Genomic DNA, 17,932 nt, shown 5'->3' on the forward strand with positions numbered 1-17,932 from the left:
AGACGGCCGCCCAACCTCTCCTTGACCACTTCCAATGAAGGAGAGTCCACCAGCTTCCAAGGGCAGGGGTGCCAACTTGAATAAAATATTGTAGGGGCCCAGGTAAGCCCCACCCCACATGACTGATCACATGATGCAGTGCGAACACACCATTTGAATGGAGATGCCCATCAGCCTTGTGGGAGCGCAGCCCCCTCAAATAACCCCCTAGGAGTTGTCCCCTATGTCCAAAGGAGACTGTTCAACTGCTGAATGGCTCTTAATAATAATAATAATAATAATAATAATAATAATAATAATAATATCCCGCCCTCCCCAGCCAAAGCCGGGCTCAGAGTGGCTAACAACATATTGTTCTTCCCAATATTGTTGGAATCCCTAACTCCCCATTTAGGGACTAAGAATCCCCCACATTTGATATTGGTCAGAGAAGAATGAGCTAAGGCAGGATCTAGTGAAAGCAAGGCAGATCTTTGCTATTCTGTTGCAACAACCGTACTCACCTTCCTTGGTAGGCGGTGAGGACCCAGAACAAAGGTGTGCAGATACTTTTAAAAGCTTTAGAAATTGCCCAGCCCCTTTTAGTTAGGACCACCCAAAAAGGATCAAAATTGTGTCACATAAAGAGGGGGTCTGCAACAGAAATTTGAGTCTGTGGTTTTTCTCCTGTCTGTCAAGATATCCAATAATTGTGTGCTGATTGTCCTATCTGGCCAGTCTGGGCCATTCTTTTGAAATGTATACAGTATACAGAATACAGTAACACCTTGGTTATGCTACCCTTGGGTAATGCAAACTTTGGGTTGCGAAAGTGGCAAATCCAGAAGTGTTTCACCCCGTGCTCATGCACAGAAGTGGTCTACCACTTCTCCTCTGGTTGCGAAAACCTCAGGATCCGGCCGGACCTCCGGAACGGATCCCATTCGCAACTGAAGGTACTACTGAACCTTAATTCCTGAATCCCATTCATCAAATTTCGTCTTCTTTCTTCTTCTTTGGTGATCCCTCATAGCTGAGTAAGATTGTCTTCTATGAACAGGGTCTTAACAGTAAGTCTGTAAATGACTGTGGGGGCCAGTTCTGGATGCACATGTCCTTCCACAGTGGGGACATTGGTTTCCAGGTGGGAGTGGATCACGGTGAAGGTTTGCCAAGCGTGCCTTCCTCTTAGCATGTTTCTCCCTTGCGTCCTGAGTTCGAGTGTCTTCAAAACACATGGCACCTTTGGTCAAGGCTGTTCTCCAACTGGAGCGCTCGCAGACCAGTGTTTCCCGGTTGTTGGTGTTTATACTACATTTTTAAATATTTACCATGAGAGCACCTTTAAACATCTTTTTTTGACCACCACCATTACGCTTTCCATTTTTAAGTTCAGAATAGAGTAGTTGCTTTGGAAGATGACAATCAGGCATCCAAACAACATGACTAGTCCAATGAAGTTGATGTTGAAGAATCATTGCTTTGACACTGGTGATCTTTGCTTCTTCCAGTACACTGGCATTAGTTCACCTGTCTTCCCAAGTCATGTGTAAAAATTTTCAGAGACACTGTTGATGGAATCTTCTGAGGAGTTGGAGATGGTGTTTATAAGTGGTCCACATTTCACAAGCATCCGGTAAGGTTGGTAGTATAATAGCTTTGTAAACAAGCATTTTGGTTTCTCTGCCAATGTCCCGGTCCTCAAACACTCTGCACTTCAATCAGGAGAAATCCACACTTGCAGAGCTCAGGCGATGCTGGATTTCGGAGTCAATGTTGGCCCTTGTGGCAAGACAACTGCTCAGGTAAGAGAAGTGATCGACATTTTCCAACATTACAGCATTGAGTTGGATTTGTGGTGCTGCAGAGGGGTTGTTTTGGCCAGTCTGGGCCATTCTTTTGAAATGGTAAATACTTTAATTCCTGAATCTCATTTCCCAATTTTACAGCTATTGATGTACAGAAGATGCTCTGTTGACAGGTCTGCTCTGGTTCACAGATACTTGCCAGACTGTTTTTTGCAGAGTGGGACGTGGGTGGCGCTGTGGTCTAAATCAAGACCAATCAGAAGGTCAGGGTGAGTTTCCATTGCTCGGTCCCTGCTCCTGCCCACCTAGCAGTTCGAAAGCACATCAAAGTGCAGGTAGATAAATAGGTACCACTCTGGCGGGAAGGTAAATGGTGTTTCCATGCGCTGCTCTGGTTTTGCCAGAAGCTGCTTAGTCATGCGGGTCACATGACCAGGAAAAACTGTCTGTGGACAAATGCTGGCTTCCTTGGCCAATAAAGCAAGATGAGTGCTGCAACCCCAGAGTAATCCGCCCCTGGACCTAAGGGTCAGGGGTCCCTTTACCTTTAAGCCCCTTCATTCCACGCAGTTTACAGCAGTTTGTTTATTTACAGGATTTACACATGAAAAATAGCAATTTGGAAAGGCATCCCCCCCAGCCAATACTCTGCTTTTGCAGAGAAAGATCTGAGGTCACTTAAGAGTGTTGCCCTCCTGTACCATTTCAGAATATGGTTTGTATGTGTGCCCACACTGTGTATTATTGAACATTTATTTTATTGTTTTGACAATTAGAGGGGAGTGTGCTTTGGTTGTTCTCGTGTAACACGCTCACCTGGAGACAAATAAGCTACTGGTGATGGCAAGAAGGGGGTTCATTGCTGGAAGAAGCCATGCTGGCTCCTCCAGAGAAGGTCTTGCCTGTTGGGGGTCTTTGTGCGTACTTTGGCCCTACTGAGCTCACACTGGCTGTGGATATTGAGCGTTCTTCTCGCAGATGTATCTGGTTTTTGTTGAACAGTAACACATTTGTAGGGCTCTGTTGCTCATTTGAGCGCAGGTGCTTTGGTAACCACAAGAAGTCACAATATTTTCAGTTCTAGAAAAACAAAGATGACAGTCAAGGCAAAAAGCCCAAATCCCTCCTCGCCATTCATCATTATCTAAGGCCCTTCTTCATCTGCCTCCTCCATGAGAGATCTGGAGGGTGGCAACATGAGAACGGGCCTTCTCTGCAGTGGCTCCCTGTCTGCGGAATGCTCTTCCCAGGGAGGTTCGCCTGGCGCCTTCATTGTACACCTTTAGGCGCCAGGCGAAAATGTTCCTTTTTAAGCAGGCCTTTGCCTGATCTACATCCTATACCCTTTTTAAAAATGCTGGCTCTTTTTTTGGGGGGGGCTATTGAGTTATTGTTTTGATTTTATATATGTGATATTTTAAGTGAACCGCCCTGAGACCTTCGGGGGGCAGTTAAACTACTCCCCCCAAATCCCAAGTCCCCACCACAGCCTCTAACTAAGGCCAGGACAATGACCATTGTCATAGGCACCAGACATACACAACAGCAAAGAAGCTCAGAAAAGTAGTCTATAAAATTGTAGCAATAAGTGGATACCATGTATTGTATTGTTTCTTCTGACTATCCAATATAGAATCAAATAATAGGCCAAAATTTAACGGTTTAACCCATTTCCTTGGTTCCAACGGCTAATGGGTCCTCTGGAAGAGGGGAATCCAGGGCTCCCCTGCCGCCATAATCCCTTAAGCATAAGGTCAGGTACTCCTTGCCTCTCCCCAGGAAGTGGGAAAACGATAACAATGGACCAGACAGATATCCGTTGATGGGGTCTGCTGAAGCTAGGTGTTCACATACCCCATGGGTAAGTAAACTAAGGCCTGGGGGCCAGATCCGGCCCAGTCGCCTTCTAAATCTTGCCTGTAGATGATCTGGGAATCAGCATGTTTTTACATGAGTAGAATGTGTCCTTTTATTTAAAATGCATCTCTGGTTTATTTGTGGGGCATAGGAATTCATTCATTTTTTTGCCCCAAAATATAGTCCATCCCCCCCCCACAAGGTCTGAGGGACAGTGGACTGGCCCCCTGCTGAAAAAGTTTGCTGACCCCTGACATAGCCCATCTTCAGGAAAGCCCAGAGGGCAAGGATAGGTGTAAATATGGTAGTTCTATTGTTCTCTTGGTGGTGGGTACTTAGAAGTTGTTGGGGACTCCTGTTACCAGGCAAGATCCCCTCCTTCTTGGTGACACACACTGGTGATGTAATGATGATGTATCTGGAAATGTACTATTGGAGCGTGGGGAAGGTCTTAAAAGTCCATGCAAGCCCATGCTCGGGGTTCCTGCTCTGTGTGTTTGAACCTTGTTGCAACAATAAAGATCAGCTCCACTGACCACTGTTGCTTCTTTAACTTGTCTGGAGATTCCTTCTTTTGCTGACCAGGAGAAACCCACGGGGAGGGGCACCCCAATGAGCTGGGCAGTGGAGTAAACTTGCACCCAGATTTTTTCCATAACAGGGTATAGGGCGGTTAAGTAAGTAAGTAAGTAAGTAAGTAAGTAAGTAAGTAAGTAATGATAAGTTCTCCCAGCCACCCCAAAATTAGTCTCTGTGGGGCTGCCCTCATTTGCACCAGCCACGTTTCGCAGAATCTGAATTGTCAGTGGTGGCCAGTTTAGGAGGAGCCTGTTTGGGGGCTGCAAAATATCTTCTGGGAGGAGAATCCAGATCCGTCCAAAACAGGGACAGGCAAAGTCTTTTTTTGCCCTGCTGCTTTCCCCAGGAAAACTGGATCTTTACCAGTGAATCAGAGCAAATGTCAATTCAGGTTTTCCACAGAATTGTTTTCATTGATAAAGGGAAGGGTTTTGTGAGGCTAAGCCCTATAAGAAGGGGAAAGGCTGCAGATTCCAGGGGTGGCTGTAGGAGGAACTCTGCTCTGTTCAGCCCAAGCAAATCTGATTTAATGGGTAGCAAAGGGACCATCTCTCTTCCACTCACCCTTCATAGCCTGTACCATCAACCCATTTCCAAGACTCTGATTGCCAGTCTTTTTCAAGTCCAATCCAGTATTGAGTTTTCTAAGAAAAAGAATAAAATGTTAATGGAGAAAGACCTCCTTCCCAATGAGACTTTCCCTTCTCACTTTTTAAGAGGTTCTTATATAAAAGCAATACAGTTAATTAGAGTTTACAGGAAACTAGAGAGTAGCAGGAAAATTTGCTTTTTCTCTCGCTGGCTATGGGGCAACTAGATACTCCAAAATCAGGTGCCCTGGTTGGCTTCCGGCCTATGGTCACCCCAGCACACACCTTGCTCTGGTGCAGAGTGGTCTGGAAGAAGACCAGGTCCAGAATGCAGAAGATATGAATTGAGGATTAATTCTGTAAAGTGAAATTTAAAACCTTCTATCCCACATGTGTGGGCGAAATAAAAAACGAAAACGGGAGGTGAAGCCTTTTTAGCAGAATAAAACACTTAAATGTTTTTGCAGCTTACTGAAGTTTAGGAATAAGGCAGTTATACATTTCTATCCCCTTTTATTTGTGGCCTGCAGTCCTTCCCCTTGTTCACATCTGTTTCTGAGACTGAATTACATGTTGTAGTAAAAAAAATTTTTAACAAAACCGTTTACTCACATTTCAGTGCAGGCAGCATTTACAGCAAATATAGTATGTTGATAAATACTTCTAAGCTACGGTAAAATAAAAGTTGGTAGTCTTGGCTAACATGGCTGCAAACCCCACACAGAATGTGCCATGGTACCCCTTCCAGTTCATGGGGGGGGGGTTGCATCTGCACTGAGAAATCAAGGGGTTATCTGTCCTGGTGGATATTTCTTCATGATCTGCTAGACTCTGGACTTGACTCCCCAGCACCAGCAGCCCCCTTCCTTAAAGTCTGAGGCATTTGCACCCCAAAGGTATTACCTTATCAATGAATGTGGCATCCCATAATTCTTTTGCACTCCAGGGCTTCAAAACAAGCAGCTGAGATGATTCACTCTTGCAGGCTTCCTGGCTGTCCCACCAACTCTTCATTTCCCTTGAAGGTGAAATCCACAGGCATTTCCACCCGAATAACTTCCATCCTCGGGGGCAGCAGGCTGAAGAAGGGAAGGGAAGGTCAAGGGAAGGTGTTCAGCTGAAAGCCACCTGGTCTCAGGCCGGCTTAGGGTGGGACCCACGCTGGTGGGGCCCTGGTCTGTCCCCAGTCCATGGGCTGAGAGTCTATGAGAGGGAGAGGGGGTGTTGTGGGTGACGTGGATCATGGTGCCCACACCAAAGAGAAGCTGGATGGGGGAGGGGACTTTGGCAGGTGGGCAAGGAGTGTCAGGGCCCCTGCCAGGGAGTCTGCAGGTGCTCCTCTGTCGGCGGGCAGCAGGCTATGTCTGCAGGTGCCATCATGGACATAGTGCCGCCTGCACAGGAATCCAGTGGAGAGACTGGAGCAGGGGGTCCTGGCCTCCACAGGACCTGCCTCTCTCCATGTGAAGGTGGGGGTGGGGTCTGCAGGAAGTGCCTTGGCTGGCGTGGCACTTGGGGGCAGAGGCCAGGGCTCCTTGCTGACCGGGCTCCTAAGCCGGCTGGCCCAGACCCTTCCCAGCTGCTGTTCCCCTTTCATCAGCTGCCTGAATCCTGCCCTGCCCAGCAACCAGGAAATACTTGCGTATTTTATTTGTATTTCCATTTATTTATTTCATAAATAAATAAATAAATAAATAAATAAATAAATAAATAAATACATTAACTCTATTGAGTGTGTATTAATTGTGTATTTAATTATATATATGTCAGGGGTTCAGGAGCGGAGGCACAGGGGAAGGAGGAAGCGGAGAGCGAAGGAGAACAATCCGAGGGCAGCGTAGATGAGGATGACAGTGGGGGAAGAGAGTCCAGGAGTCTGTCCAGTGATTCGGAAGATTCCCAGAAGGGAGCACCGATAGCCAGAGCAAGGGGGTTCCCGGGAGGGAGGCACCAGAAGCAAGGAACCAGCGGTGACTCCCAAAGCAGCAGCTGGAGATCGGGACCAAGTTCCCCACCAGAGCGTAGTGGGGGGGAAGAGTCCCAGGTGTCAGGACCGGTTTCCACTCCAGGGGAAAGAGAAGATGAGTCAGGGCTGACCACGCCCCTGTCGCTGAGTGAGGGAATAGAGGGGAAGTCAGATCCAGTTAGCCCCCCCCCCGAAGGAGGGAGCAGTGAAAGGAGCAGTGTAACAGTCAGGAGGAAGGTTACCGGCTGGGCGCGCGCGCCAAGTTCAAATGCACAGGCGCGCGGGACAGCCGGGAGCGCAGACTGGGAGCCAGGTCCTAAAGCACGCCGGAGGCAGGGGGAAGAATCCGGGGACTCTTCAGCATCAGAAGAGTGCAGAAAGGGCAACACCCCGGCGGGCAGAAGGACCCAGAGGAGAAAGGAGCAAAGGAGGAGGTGGAGCAAGGCTAGGGTCTTGAACTGGTGTCTGGGGGGAGGAGATTCAGACGGAGCTTCAGCGGTCTAGGGTTGAGACGTAGAGCTGCGCGCCGCGGCTTTGAAATCGAAACTGAACCTTAATAAAGACTTTTGTATATAACAAGAACTGGCGTTGGTCCTCTGTGAGCTGGGACCTTGGGCAGCTCTGACAATATATTTAATTAAACATATTACAGTCGTACCTTGGAAGTCAAACAGAATCTGTTCCGGAAGTCCGCTCGTCTTCCAAACCGTTTGGAAACCAAAGCGTGGCTTCTGATTGGCTGCAGGAAGCTTCTGCAGCCAATTGGAAACTGCATAAGCCGTGTTGGACGTTTGGTTTCTGAAAAATGTTCAAAAACCAGAACACTCACTTCTGGGTTTTGATTGTTCGGGAGCTGATTTGTTCGGGAGCCAAGGTGTTAGAGATCCAAAGTACAACTGTAATTGTGTGCCTTAAATAATATTGATTATATTGTGAATACTTTAATATACAGTATGGAAATCTAATTCAGTGTGTACTCTTGCAGCCCACGTGCTCTGAGAGGTTGGGCCACCTTCCCTGTGTGATCCCAATCCTCTTCCACCACCTGAGAGGCAGGTGATAGAATACGGTGCACAGGGAGCCTGGCCAGGCCAGCCAGCCTCCTGATCTGAATGCAACAGACATACCCTTCTGTTGGCAAGTTATAAGTAGCTCCAGTTTCCCCCCCATCTCCTCCAACTGCTGCTGAACGGTCTCCTTCTCCTCCTGCAGCCTTGCTTTGTCCTCTTGCTGCTGCTCTTTCTCCTCTTCCAGCTCTTCCTTAGCCTGTTGTAGCTTCTCCTTCTCTCGCTGCAGCTCCTCCTTCTCCTGCTGCGTGAGGATCAGGCTCTGGTTGGCTTCCCTCAGCTGCTCCTGCGTCCTGTTCCCAGCAGCCAGGCAGCTCTGGAGGGTCCTGTTGGTGGAGTGGAGCTCCTCCTTGGCCTCTTCCAGCTGGGCTTGGGTCTGGGCCAGGCTGTCCTCCTGGGAGCCCATTCTCCGTTCTAGGGCACTGCCATCTTCATTCGCCTGCTGCAGCTGCCGTGAGACCTGCCAGTCTGCAGAGCACAAGCAGGGGCGACATGAGAGGAGGAGGAGGGGGAGGAGGAAGGACCTGCAGGTGCCAGGAAGGAGCATGGCAGAGGGGAGCCAGTCTCCACTGCGGGTGACCAAAGGCAGGCTGCTCAGAGATATACAAATGGGGGGTATACATCAGGGCAGTTTTGAATTATGGTGCTTGAGAGTCCCATGGACTGCAAGAAGATCCAAGCTTTCCATTCTTCAGGAAATCAGCCCTGAGTGCTCACTGGAAGGACAGATCCTGAAGCTGAGGCTCCAAGACTTTGGCCACCTCAGGAGAAGAGAAGACTCCCTGGAAAAGACCCTGATGTTGGGAAAGATGGAGGGCACAAGGAGAAGGGGACGACAGAGGATGAGATGGTTGGATAGTGTTCTCGAAGCTACAAACATGAGTCTGACCAAACTGCGGGAGGCAGTGGAAGACAGGAGGGCCTGACGCGCTCTGGTCTGTGGGGTCACAAAGAGTCGGACACGACTAAACGACTCAACAACAACAACACATTCGAGGAGACAGTGAGGTACTCTCCTGACGTGAGGCTCCAGCTCGCCTTGAACCTGACCACTGACCATGCAGGTTGGGACTGGTGGGAACTGGAGTCTGACACTACCTGGAGGGCACCAGGCAGACCCTCTCTGAGCCCAGGCTCCAGGGTAAGCTCTGCATCAAATGCCTGCGACACTTATTATATTTTATTTATTAAATTTATGTGCTGCCCTTTATCAAAAGGTCTCAGGGTGGTTCACAGACATTTCCCCCCTCCCCCCTTTATCAGCTCAGTGGGCTTGGGCAGGGGGCACCCGCTACTCACATCGGACCCCCAGTCCTGTGGCGGCGGTGAGAAGGAAGAGGCAGGTGGCCAACAATGCCAGGATGGCGTACCAGGTCCGACGGTCTGACTCTGGAAGAGAAACTCAGTGGGGTCAGTTTGGGGTTCCTGTGGGATGGGGTCAACCCTCAAAGGAAGCCTGATCCTGGAGGGAGGGCTGTGTGGAGACAGGGAGCTGAAGGCAGCCCCCAGTTCCCTGCCAGGGCCCAGCAAGCTTTGCTGCAATCGTGGCCAATCCCATGAGTAGGCATTTGTGGGGGAAGGAGCAGGCTCCTTTGGGGTCCTCTCTCCTCTTGTTCAGCAGGGGGCCCCTCTCATGCAGAGCCCAAACACCCCAAGATGAGGAGAGCCACTGCCCCAAGTCAGACTGGTGGAATGGCTGCAGAAACCCCAAGATCCCCCCCCCCGATTTATATTCTGCATAGTTGAAAAGGGTCCAGTGTTAATTTGAGTAAAAAGTTCATGAAATTAAAGCCTCTTTGGGAGCCCTTCTTAAATCTGAAAATCTGGAGGCACAAAATCTCAGGATGAAAAACATTCTAAACACAGAAGTCTCCTTTCTGGAAGCCTAAAGACTGAACCCTAAAGACCCCCCTCAAACGGGCTAGGAATTTCCCCAGCCCTAGAACTGCCTGGCTTGTTGGTGATCGTGATGCTATAAAGGGCTGTAAGTTTTACTTACTGAGTGCCAACCAGCTTTCAAAAAGGAAAAACCAGGACACACCAAAAGTTGTTGAACTTTTTTTTAGGAAGACCCCAAACCTGTTGAGTTCTGCTTTTAACTACGAATCATTACAGCAACTCTCATTTGAAATGCCCCCACTATAGTATACGGTATGTAGGCTGTAGAGGCTGTGAGCTATTGCTAATAGCAATGCTCTTAACTTTCAACAAGAAGTTTGCTGCTTTCCTGCCCCCTTTAACTCTAAACTGAGGCTTTGTCCTTCTATCTCTGAACTGAGGGAGTGGGGGGGTCAGCCAATTACACTGATTAGTGAAAGCTGAACCGTTTGTATCGTGTGTGACCTTTTGGACGTTTGACTTGTTCCACTTCATGAATTAAATGGTTTGCAATGGTCTCCAATCCTTTGTGCTTCTGGCCCAGTAGATCCTGAGGGTCCTATGCCCATCCGGTGTTATGAAGAGGAGACTCGGTGTCTGGAGTTTGTTCTTGTTCATGATGACAGCGAAGTTCCCAATGAGGTTGTTGGAGCCTGTGCAACTCCATCTTTTTGTGAAATGGCCAGGACATCAATGCATAGTGATGTCTTTTCAGGCGCTATAACCCAAGCAAGATGCGGTCAAACTCTGCCTTCCTCAAAGGAGCTCAACATTGAAGGGTAGTTAGGAGTGAACAATGTCTTCTTTCTTTTCATCCCACTGTTTCTTGCAGCCGTGGAGGTGGAAGTTGCTTTCCTGGTGGGGGGAATATTGAGCAACTGCCATGAACAGGACTCCTGAATCCTCTCTGTGGCTTTTAGTGGAGGGTGAATGGGTGTAGGGGATAGAGGAGCTAAGATAGAAATGTGGGGTAAATAAAATTAAAACAAACAAAAAAACTGAGGGCATGGGGCCGCCCAGTTGTCTTCTTGCACAGAGCCCCATTTCCTTTGTTCTCTTAATAGCTGCTCACCCAGGCGATCCCCTTGGCACCGGAAGCTAGCCTGGCTTATAGCTTAACAACTGCCTACACCCTTCCTTCCACAAACTCATAACAATATTAAGCAGTAGAAACTGCTCAAGGAGGGCCCCGATCCAGCAAGGAGGAAAAGAAGCAAAGATATAATTAGGTGCACAGTTTATGAGCTTCCTGGGCAGCGAGTGTCACTGTTTCTTTGCACAGTGCCTGCCGAATAGTAGTGGGAGCTCAGTTGGCAGAGCCTGAGGCTCTTAACCTCACCGTCATGGGTTCGAGCCCCACACTGGGTGAAAGATTCCTCCGTTGCAGGGAGGTGGCCATCTGAAGGGGATTCTTTAGTCGTGATGCCTGCATTGCCTGTTTGAGGTTTGCTATGACTCCCTTTATTAAGGACAGTTACAGATAGGTAGCCGTGTTGGTCTGCCATAGTCAAAACAAACAAAAAAAATTCCTTCCAGTAGCACCTTAAAGACCAACTAAGTTAGTTCTTGGTATGAGCTTTCGTGTGCATGCACACTTCTTCAGATACACTGAAACAGAAGTTTCCAGACCCTTCTATATAGTGAGAAGGTGGGGAGGGGTATTACTCAGAAGGGGGGTGGGAATGGGTGATTGGCAGATAGCTGTGATGAGCCTGTTGACGACTCTTAACGACTGCAATAGGTCTTACAGGAAAAAGCAAGGGGTGAGAAGGTGAAAAATGGCTTTGTCATGTATAATGAGATAAGAATCCAAGGTCTTTGTTCAGACCAGGTCTCTCCATGGTTTTAAGTTTGGTAATAAGTTGCAATTCAGCAGCTTCTCTTTCCAGTCTATTTCTGAAATCCCTTTGTAGTAAAACAGCTACTTTGAGATCTTGTATAGAATGTCCTGGGAGATTGAAGTGTTCTCCTACTGGTTTCTCTGTCTTGTGATTCCTGATGTCCGATTTATGTCCGTTTATTCTTTGGCGTAAGGTCTGGCCTGTTTGTCCAATATAGAGAGCTGAAGGACACTGTTGGCATTTGATGGCATACACAATGTTAGACGATGAGCAATTAAATAGTCCCGAGATGGTATGTGTGATGTTGTTGGAGCCAGTAATGGTGTTGTCCGGGTGTATGTGGCAGCAAAGTTGGCATCTGGGTTTATTGCAGACTCTGGTGCCAGTGTCCGTGTTAGGTCTGGTTGTAGTATTATTGTGGGTTAGGAGTTGTTTAAGAACTTAAATTGTCCTACCTAAGATGTGCTGTTTCAATACAGGGTAGTATTATTGACCTATATTAATGGGCTTCTTGCCGTGAGCGCAGAGGATGAGGAAGATAAGAAACCGATTGGGTTTTTTTTTTAAAAAGAAGCCTACATTTTCTGAGAAATGTGTGTATTTTTTTTTAAAAAAAAAACCTTCTGCAAAACACCTGAAAGAGCCCTTTGGGGTTGATGGAGCTTTTTGCTTCAGTGGGAGAAACCCAGCCTCTGTCAGTCCTGTGGCTGCAAGGTCCCCGGTTGTTATCAAAGGGGTCCTCTTTTGAAAGAGAAACAGGGTCCTTACCTTTCAGAAGTGAGGGACCTTTCAGAGAAACCCCCCACTGTATTCCTAAAAGACTGGAATAATTTTTAACATACTGAAAAGACCACTGTAAACAGTTAAAACCATTGGCAAGGATGCAATGACACTTATAATGTGAAATGAACTTTGGAAACTATGAATATGCAACAGATAGATAACAGAAAAAAGATGCAGAAAAAGAAAACATTTTCTTTGGAAATGGAAGCCATGGAGGGAGGGGAGGAAGTCCAAAGGTTCAAAAGAACCTTATAATGTATAAATTTATGTAAAACCAATATATATATATAAAGGACCTGGCTGACACTCACCTTTCGTGCCCTCGGTGCGGGTGGGAGTCATCCTCTCCTGGCAGGGGGGGCCCTGGATGTTCTCATAGGTCAGCTCTCCCTCGCTGGGGTCTGGAAGAGGAGCCGAGGGGTGAGTCACGGAGGGGGGGGACCCGGAGGGGGACCCTGCTGGGGGGATCGGGGCCAGTTGGCTCTGTGTACCTTTCTCCTGGCTCTTCTCCGGAGGGGTCCTCACGAAGCGCAGGTCAGCGTAGGTCACACCCTGTGACATCCTGGGGGGGGGTCCTGTCTCACCTGGACTAGTGGCAACGAGAGAGGCTGGGCTGGGGGGGAGCTCCTGGGCTCTCTGCAGAAAAAAGAGGAAAGTGGTGGCAAATTAGAGAAAGTGAAATGTGAGAGACTTCCTGCAGTGTATGAAAATAAAAGTCCTACCTTCCTCCTCCCTTGCAATCTCCTCAAGGGACCCAGGCCAGCTGCATGGCCCCCTCGGCGCACCGCGGCGCATCAGAGCATGGCTTCCTCTTTCCCCTTTGCTCCTTCTCGTAATCGGGCAAGTCAGCGTCACAGGCCGACAGAAGGGGCTTCCCCTGCAGGGCGTGTTGCCCCGTCAGCAGAACCTGGACATCCCCACTGCTGCCCCCCTGCGGATCCAGGCCCCCTCCCCTCCCGGACCAGTGAATTAGTCTGAGGCCCAAAGATGAATCATAGAATCATAGACTTGTTGGCTTGGGAGGGAGCCCAAGGATCATCTAGTCTGACCCCCAGCAATGCAGGCACCACAGCCACCCACCTTCTGTTTAAAAACCTCCTTTTCTGTCCTAGGAACCCATTGCTTCGGGTCCCCCCCCCCTCCGGGGCAGCAGGAAACAAGCTTGTTCCCTCTTCCATGTGACAGCCCTTGAGATATTTAGAGACGTCTTTCATATCTCCTCTCAGTCTCCTCTTTTCCAGGCTAAGCAGACTGAGCTCCCTCAACCGTTCCTCATCAGGCTTGGTTTCCAGACCCGTGATCCTCTTGGTTGCCTCCTCTGCACACCTTCCAGCTTGTCCTTATTCTCCTTAAACTGGGATGCCCAGGACTGCAGGCGGGGTCTCACCAAGGCAGGAGACAGCGGTACTGTTACTTGGATCAGGACACAAGACTTCTGTGGATGCAGCCGAGTGTAGCATTAGCCTCCCCCCCCCCCCACTACTTCATCCTACTGTTGAGGTGCTAGGGAAGGGGTAGGACCTCTGGTGGGGGACATATCCTGCTCCTTCTGGGGTCCTTCTGAGCATGTTTTGTCCCCACCCTGCACTCTGCTCTAGAAGAGTGGCTCTTACCTGTGGCTCCTAGAAGCTGGCAGCAGGTGGCAGTGGCCACACCCCAGGAACGGTTTCAAGCAGCCAGCTAAACAAGGTGAGGGAAGCTTGTTAGAATTCCTGTTCCATGATTGCAGTCATGGGATTGTTGTCTACCACATGACGGTGTATGTTTTGACACCACAGAGTGGGAAGTGACGGAGACAGGATGTTTGTGTTCCTGTGTTCCATGAAGTGGGGCTATTGTCCTTTGTTCTTTCTCTTTGCTGTCTGATGCTAGAGAGAGAGGGAGCCATGTTGCAGTGCTCCGTGTGTGTTTACATGTAAATAAAGTAGATTAGCCAAGATGCTGAGTTGCTGAGGTCTGTCACGCATGATGCACAAACTCTGTGGATCCCTGAGTGTGCCGGTGCCGGTTGGCATCAGTTGCTGTGATGTTTGGGCAGAAGAAAGCTTTTGAAGCTCCCAAAAGAAAGACCAGGAGGGAGAGAACATGCCAGTCGGGCGTGTGTCTCTGCCAGGGTCCTACTCGAGAGTAGGCCGAACTCCTAACAGAGCTGATGGGTCTCCAACCCATGAGGAGTTAGGGACTAACCCTGCATATGACTTACCCTGGTCTGAATAGAGATATTGGATTCTTGTCTCATTACACATGCTAAAGCTATTTTGGGTCATTTGCACACTATCCCTTGCTTTTTCCTGTAGGACTAATTGCAGTTGTCCACAGGTTGACCATACCCACTAAGTCAATCACCCATCTCCAACTACCCTTCTGAGAAAAACCCCACCCCTCCCTCCCTCTCTATATAAGGGTCTGGTGACTTCTGTTTTTGTGTATCTGAAGAAGTGTGCATGCACACGAAAGCTTATACCCAAAACAAACTTAGTTGGTCTCTAAGGCGCTACTGGACAATTTTGACTGCGTGAGACCAACATGGCTACCGCCTGAATCTCCCGGCATGTGAAGACAGGCTCTGGAAATTGAGTGGCCAAGACCCAGGGGGGTCCCAGGGTCAAGAAGGCGATTTCCGCCTGTGCTGAAGAGGAAAGTGAGGGGCAGGTGGGGCTGGTCCATCTGGGAAGAGAGCCCATCTAGGAGAAGGAAGACTCTGATCCTAAACCTCTGCCGCCTTGCAGGACACCTTCGGCGGAAGAAAAGCCTCACAAATCTGGAGTGGAGTCCCTAAGATGGTTGTACGCCTCTTTCTGGCATTGTCTGCAGCCAGGCTGGTGCCCAGCGTCTTGCTCTGCCTTCCTCTGGACCATGTCAGTGAGGTGAGAGAGAAGTCTGGTTGTCTGGGCAGCCCAGGACCCCCAGACCCACCAGACAGGCTTGCGCCCCAGAGGGGTCACTTGGCTGCTGCTGCTGCTAATGCAACAGTTTGACTTCTCCCCCAGCGGCACACTCCACTGTCTCTCAAGGCAGAATCACACTGGTGACTCATGCCAAGCTTGTGGCCTGATAAACCCCTCCATCCTCATGTGGTTTCTAGGCAATGTAGAGATCAGGTGGGATTGCTATGAGGAATTATAAAAAATATGGAGCAAGCCATTTGTGTCAGCACTGAAAGCATTGCGTTGACTGGGTTTGCGCCATTTTGATCTGATTTCTGACCAATCCACACCTCTGCATCTATGTCCTATTTCTCTGCCTGACAGGCACGTATCAGCATTCTAAAACACAGGCCAGTTGTTCATCAGGCATCCTGGGTCATCAAGATAGAAGGTAGCCTGGATGTAGTTTCATCTTTAGATAGATCTTAAGGGCCAGGAAGAGAGTTCACAAGGAGATGGTAAATAGTGTTTACTGCTGTTTATGAGCTCCGGGGTTTTCCTAAAAGCATTCTTCCTTGCTTCCGCTTTTATTCACTCTGAACTACAGATGCATGCTCAAGTAGGAAATAGGTTCTTTGTAGTTAAAAGAATTTCTTCTGATCTGACTTTGTCCCACGTGGGGTTTTTGAAATGCTCAAAGGAAATATGATTGGTTCTTACAAACACTGTGTAAAAAGTTCTTTTGTGAATAAAACGACCTGGGCCGAGGGATGGGCAGGATGATTATTGCACCTCCTCCCAGAGTCTTGCTGGTCAAGCCTCGTGTGTATTCTATTAGGCAGAGTCCAATCCTTCCTTTGCTTTGGGAACGCTACAGGCCTGGCACCAGTGGAAGTGGAGATGAGCCCTTGAAATAGTAGCCGTAAATCAGTCATGTTCATTAATTTCAAGGGGTCTACTCTAAGCTGAATCCCACCCTATTATGGTTCAGTGTTGCATGAAGCATCAAGCATGTCCTGCCCTGGACTCCAGCAAATGGATGTCACTGGGGAGGCCCAAGTTCCCATTCTGTGTGTGTGTGCGTTTGTGTGTGTGTGTGTGTGTGTGTGTGTGTGTGTGTGTGTGAGAGAGAGAGAGAGAGAGAGAGAGAGAGAGAGAGAGAGGTGTGGGGGTGTCCATTGATTTGTTATAGCATTTCTCCAAGGAGAGGGACCAGCCATGAGCTCACACTCAGTTCCAATCTTATGTTTATTATTACTAGTATTAGTATTTGTATTCTTAACAAGAGTATAACCTTCATAATTATAAATAAAATTTGTTACACGGTTGCCTGAAAGTTATAGTTTCCTGAGTGGTCTTACAAAGCAAAAAGCAGCAACAACAAACCATAATACAATATCAGAAACACAAAATGCAACAATTTGAAGAATGAAATGAAACAAAAAGAACAAGACTTTTCTGTGAGTAGAGAGAGAATAAAGCCATTTGCAGCTCACCATAAACCACCCTTTCCTTTCATGTGTTCCAAGTCCAATACAGTGGTACCTCGGGTTAAGAACTTAATTTGTTCTGGAGATCCCTTCTCATCCTGAAACTGTTCTTAACCTGAGGTACCACTTTAGCTAATGGGGCCTCCGGCTACTGCTGTGCAATTTCTGTTCTCATCCTGAAGCAAAGTTCTTAACCCGAGGTCCTATTTCTGGGTTAGCGGAGTCTGTAACCTGAAGCGTCTGCAACCAGAGGTCCCACTGTAAATGGCTTTGGCAGTGGCCCTCTAGAGGCTGTGTCACCTTGGAAATGTTCCCCTGACCCTCCGGCCTCGGGGAGGGAGAGGATAGGAGGCCCCTCTCTGAAGGGAACCATTCGGAGCCTGACACTGGAAGGCACAGCTTTCCAAACTGTTCTTGTTGGTGACACACTTTTTAGACATGCATCGATTTAAACCACAGAGCCCAGGATTTGCCGATCAGAAGGTCAGCGTTTCGAATCCCCGCAACAGGGTGAGCCTCCGTTGCTCGGTCCCTGCTCCTGCCCACCTAGCAGTTAGAAAGCACGTCAAAGTGCAAGTAGATAAATAGGTACTGCTCCAGCGGGAAGGTAAATGGCGTTTCCGTGCGCTGCTCTGGTTCACCAGAAGCGGCTTAGTCCTGCTGGCCACATGACCCGGAAGCTGTATGCCGGCTCCCTCAGCCAATAAAGCGAGATGAGGGCCGCAACCCCAAAGTTGGCCACGACTGGACCTAATGGTCAGGGGTCCCTTTACTAATTCATCTTTACTAACAAACCTGAGGGTGTGTCTCCACAGCAGTGACCAAAGGAGGAATGACCGCTGGGAGGAGCAAAGAGAGAAGGAACGCCCTGGTGCATCTGCAGTAACACAACCAGGCACCTTCCTCTGCCCCAGCTGCAACAAAACATGTCTCTCCCTTATCGGTCTCTACAACTACAGCTTCTTCTTCTTCTTCTTCTTCTTCTTCTTCTTCTTCTTCTTCTTCTTCTTCTTCTTCTTCTTCTTCTTCTTCTTCTTCAGCGATGCCAACACAGTTGGGAACTGTAGCTCTATGAAGGGGGTCTCTCCACACCCCTAATAAACTATGGTTTGCAGGATTCGTGGATGGGGGGACCATGGCTGTTACAAGTAGCACAAGACACACATTCAGTGTATGTAATAGAAAAAACAAAATAATTTTTTTCCCCTTCCAGTAGCACCTTAAAGA

General features: G+C 48.6%; 1 protein-coding gene across 2 annotated transcripts; it reads right to left on the bottom strand.

Moving 5' to 3' along the window:
- Positions 1-791: 791 nt before the first annotated feature.
- LOC309380112 (B-cell differentiation antigen CD72-like) lies at positions 792-13,157 on the bottom strand. Of its 2 annotated transcripts, XM_081929941.1 has the most exons (7): positions 12,840-13,155; positions 12,660-12,749; positions 9,146-9,235; positions 7,907-8,314; positions 5,717-5,892; positions 4,788-4,867; positions 792-2,867 (listed from the first exon to the last, which is right to left on the bottom strand). In XM_081929941.1, exons 1-7 carry the CDS (start codon positions 12,907-12,909, stop codon positions 2,729-2,731), a joined length of 1,053 nt encoding a protein of 350 aa, XP_081786067.1. In that variant the 5' UTR covers positions 12,910-13,155; the 3' UTR covers positions 792-2,728. The 2 variants fall into 2 exon arrangements, with proteins under 2 accessions (XP_081786067.1, XP_081786066.1); XM_081929940.1 differs by having other exon boundaries at positions 12,660-13,157.
- Positions 13,158-17,932: the final 4,775 nt, after the last annotated feature.

The sequence above is a fragment of the Podarcis melisellensis genome (assembly GCF_964234715.1).
Source record: "Podarcis melisellensis genome assembly, chromosome: 11".
Taxonomy (NCBI): Eukaryota; Metazoa; Chordata; class Lepidosauria; order Squamata; family Lacertidae; genus Podarcis; species Podarcis melisellensis.

What these genes read in the sequence shown, in the direction of transcription:
- LOC309380112 (XM_081929940.1), bottom strand. Translation starts at nt 12,909, where the DNA reads ATGTCACAGGGTGTGACCTACGCTGACCTGCGCTTCGTGAGGACCCCT. An exon ending in CCGCACCGAGGGCACGAAAG is followed by an intron (nt 9,236 to 12,659) that starts GTGAGTGTCAGC and finishes TTTCTCTTCCAG; the next exon opens with AGTCAGACCGTCGGACCTGG. An exon ending in CACAGGACTGGGGGTCCGAT is followed by an intron (nt 8,315 to 9,145) that starts GTGAGTAGCGGG and finishes TGTGCTCTGCAG; the next exon opens with ACTGGCAGGTCTCACGGCAG.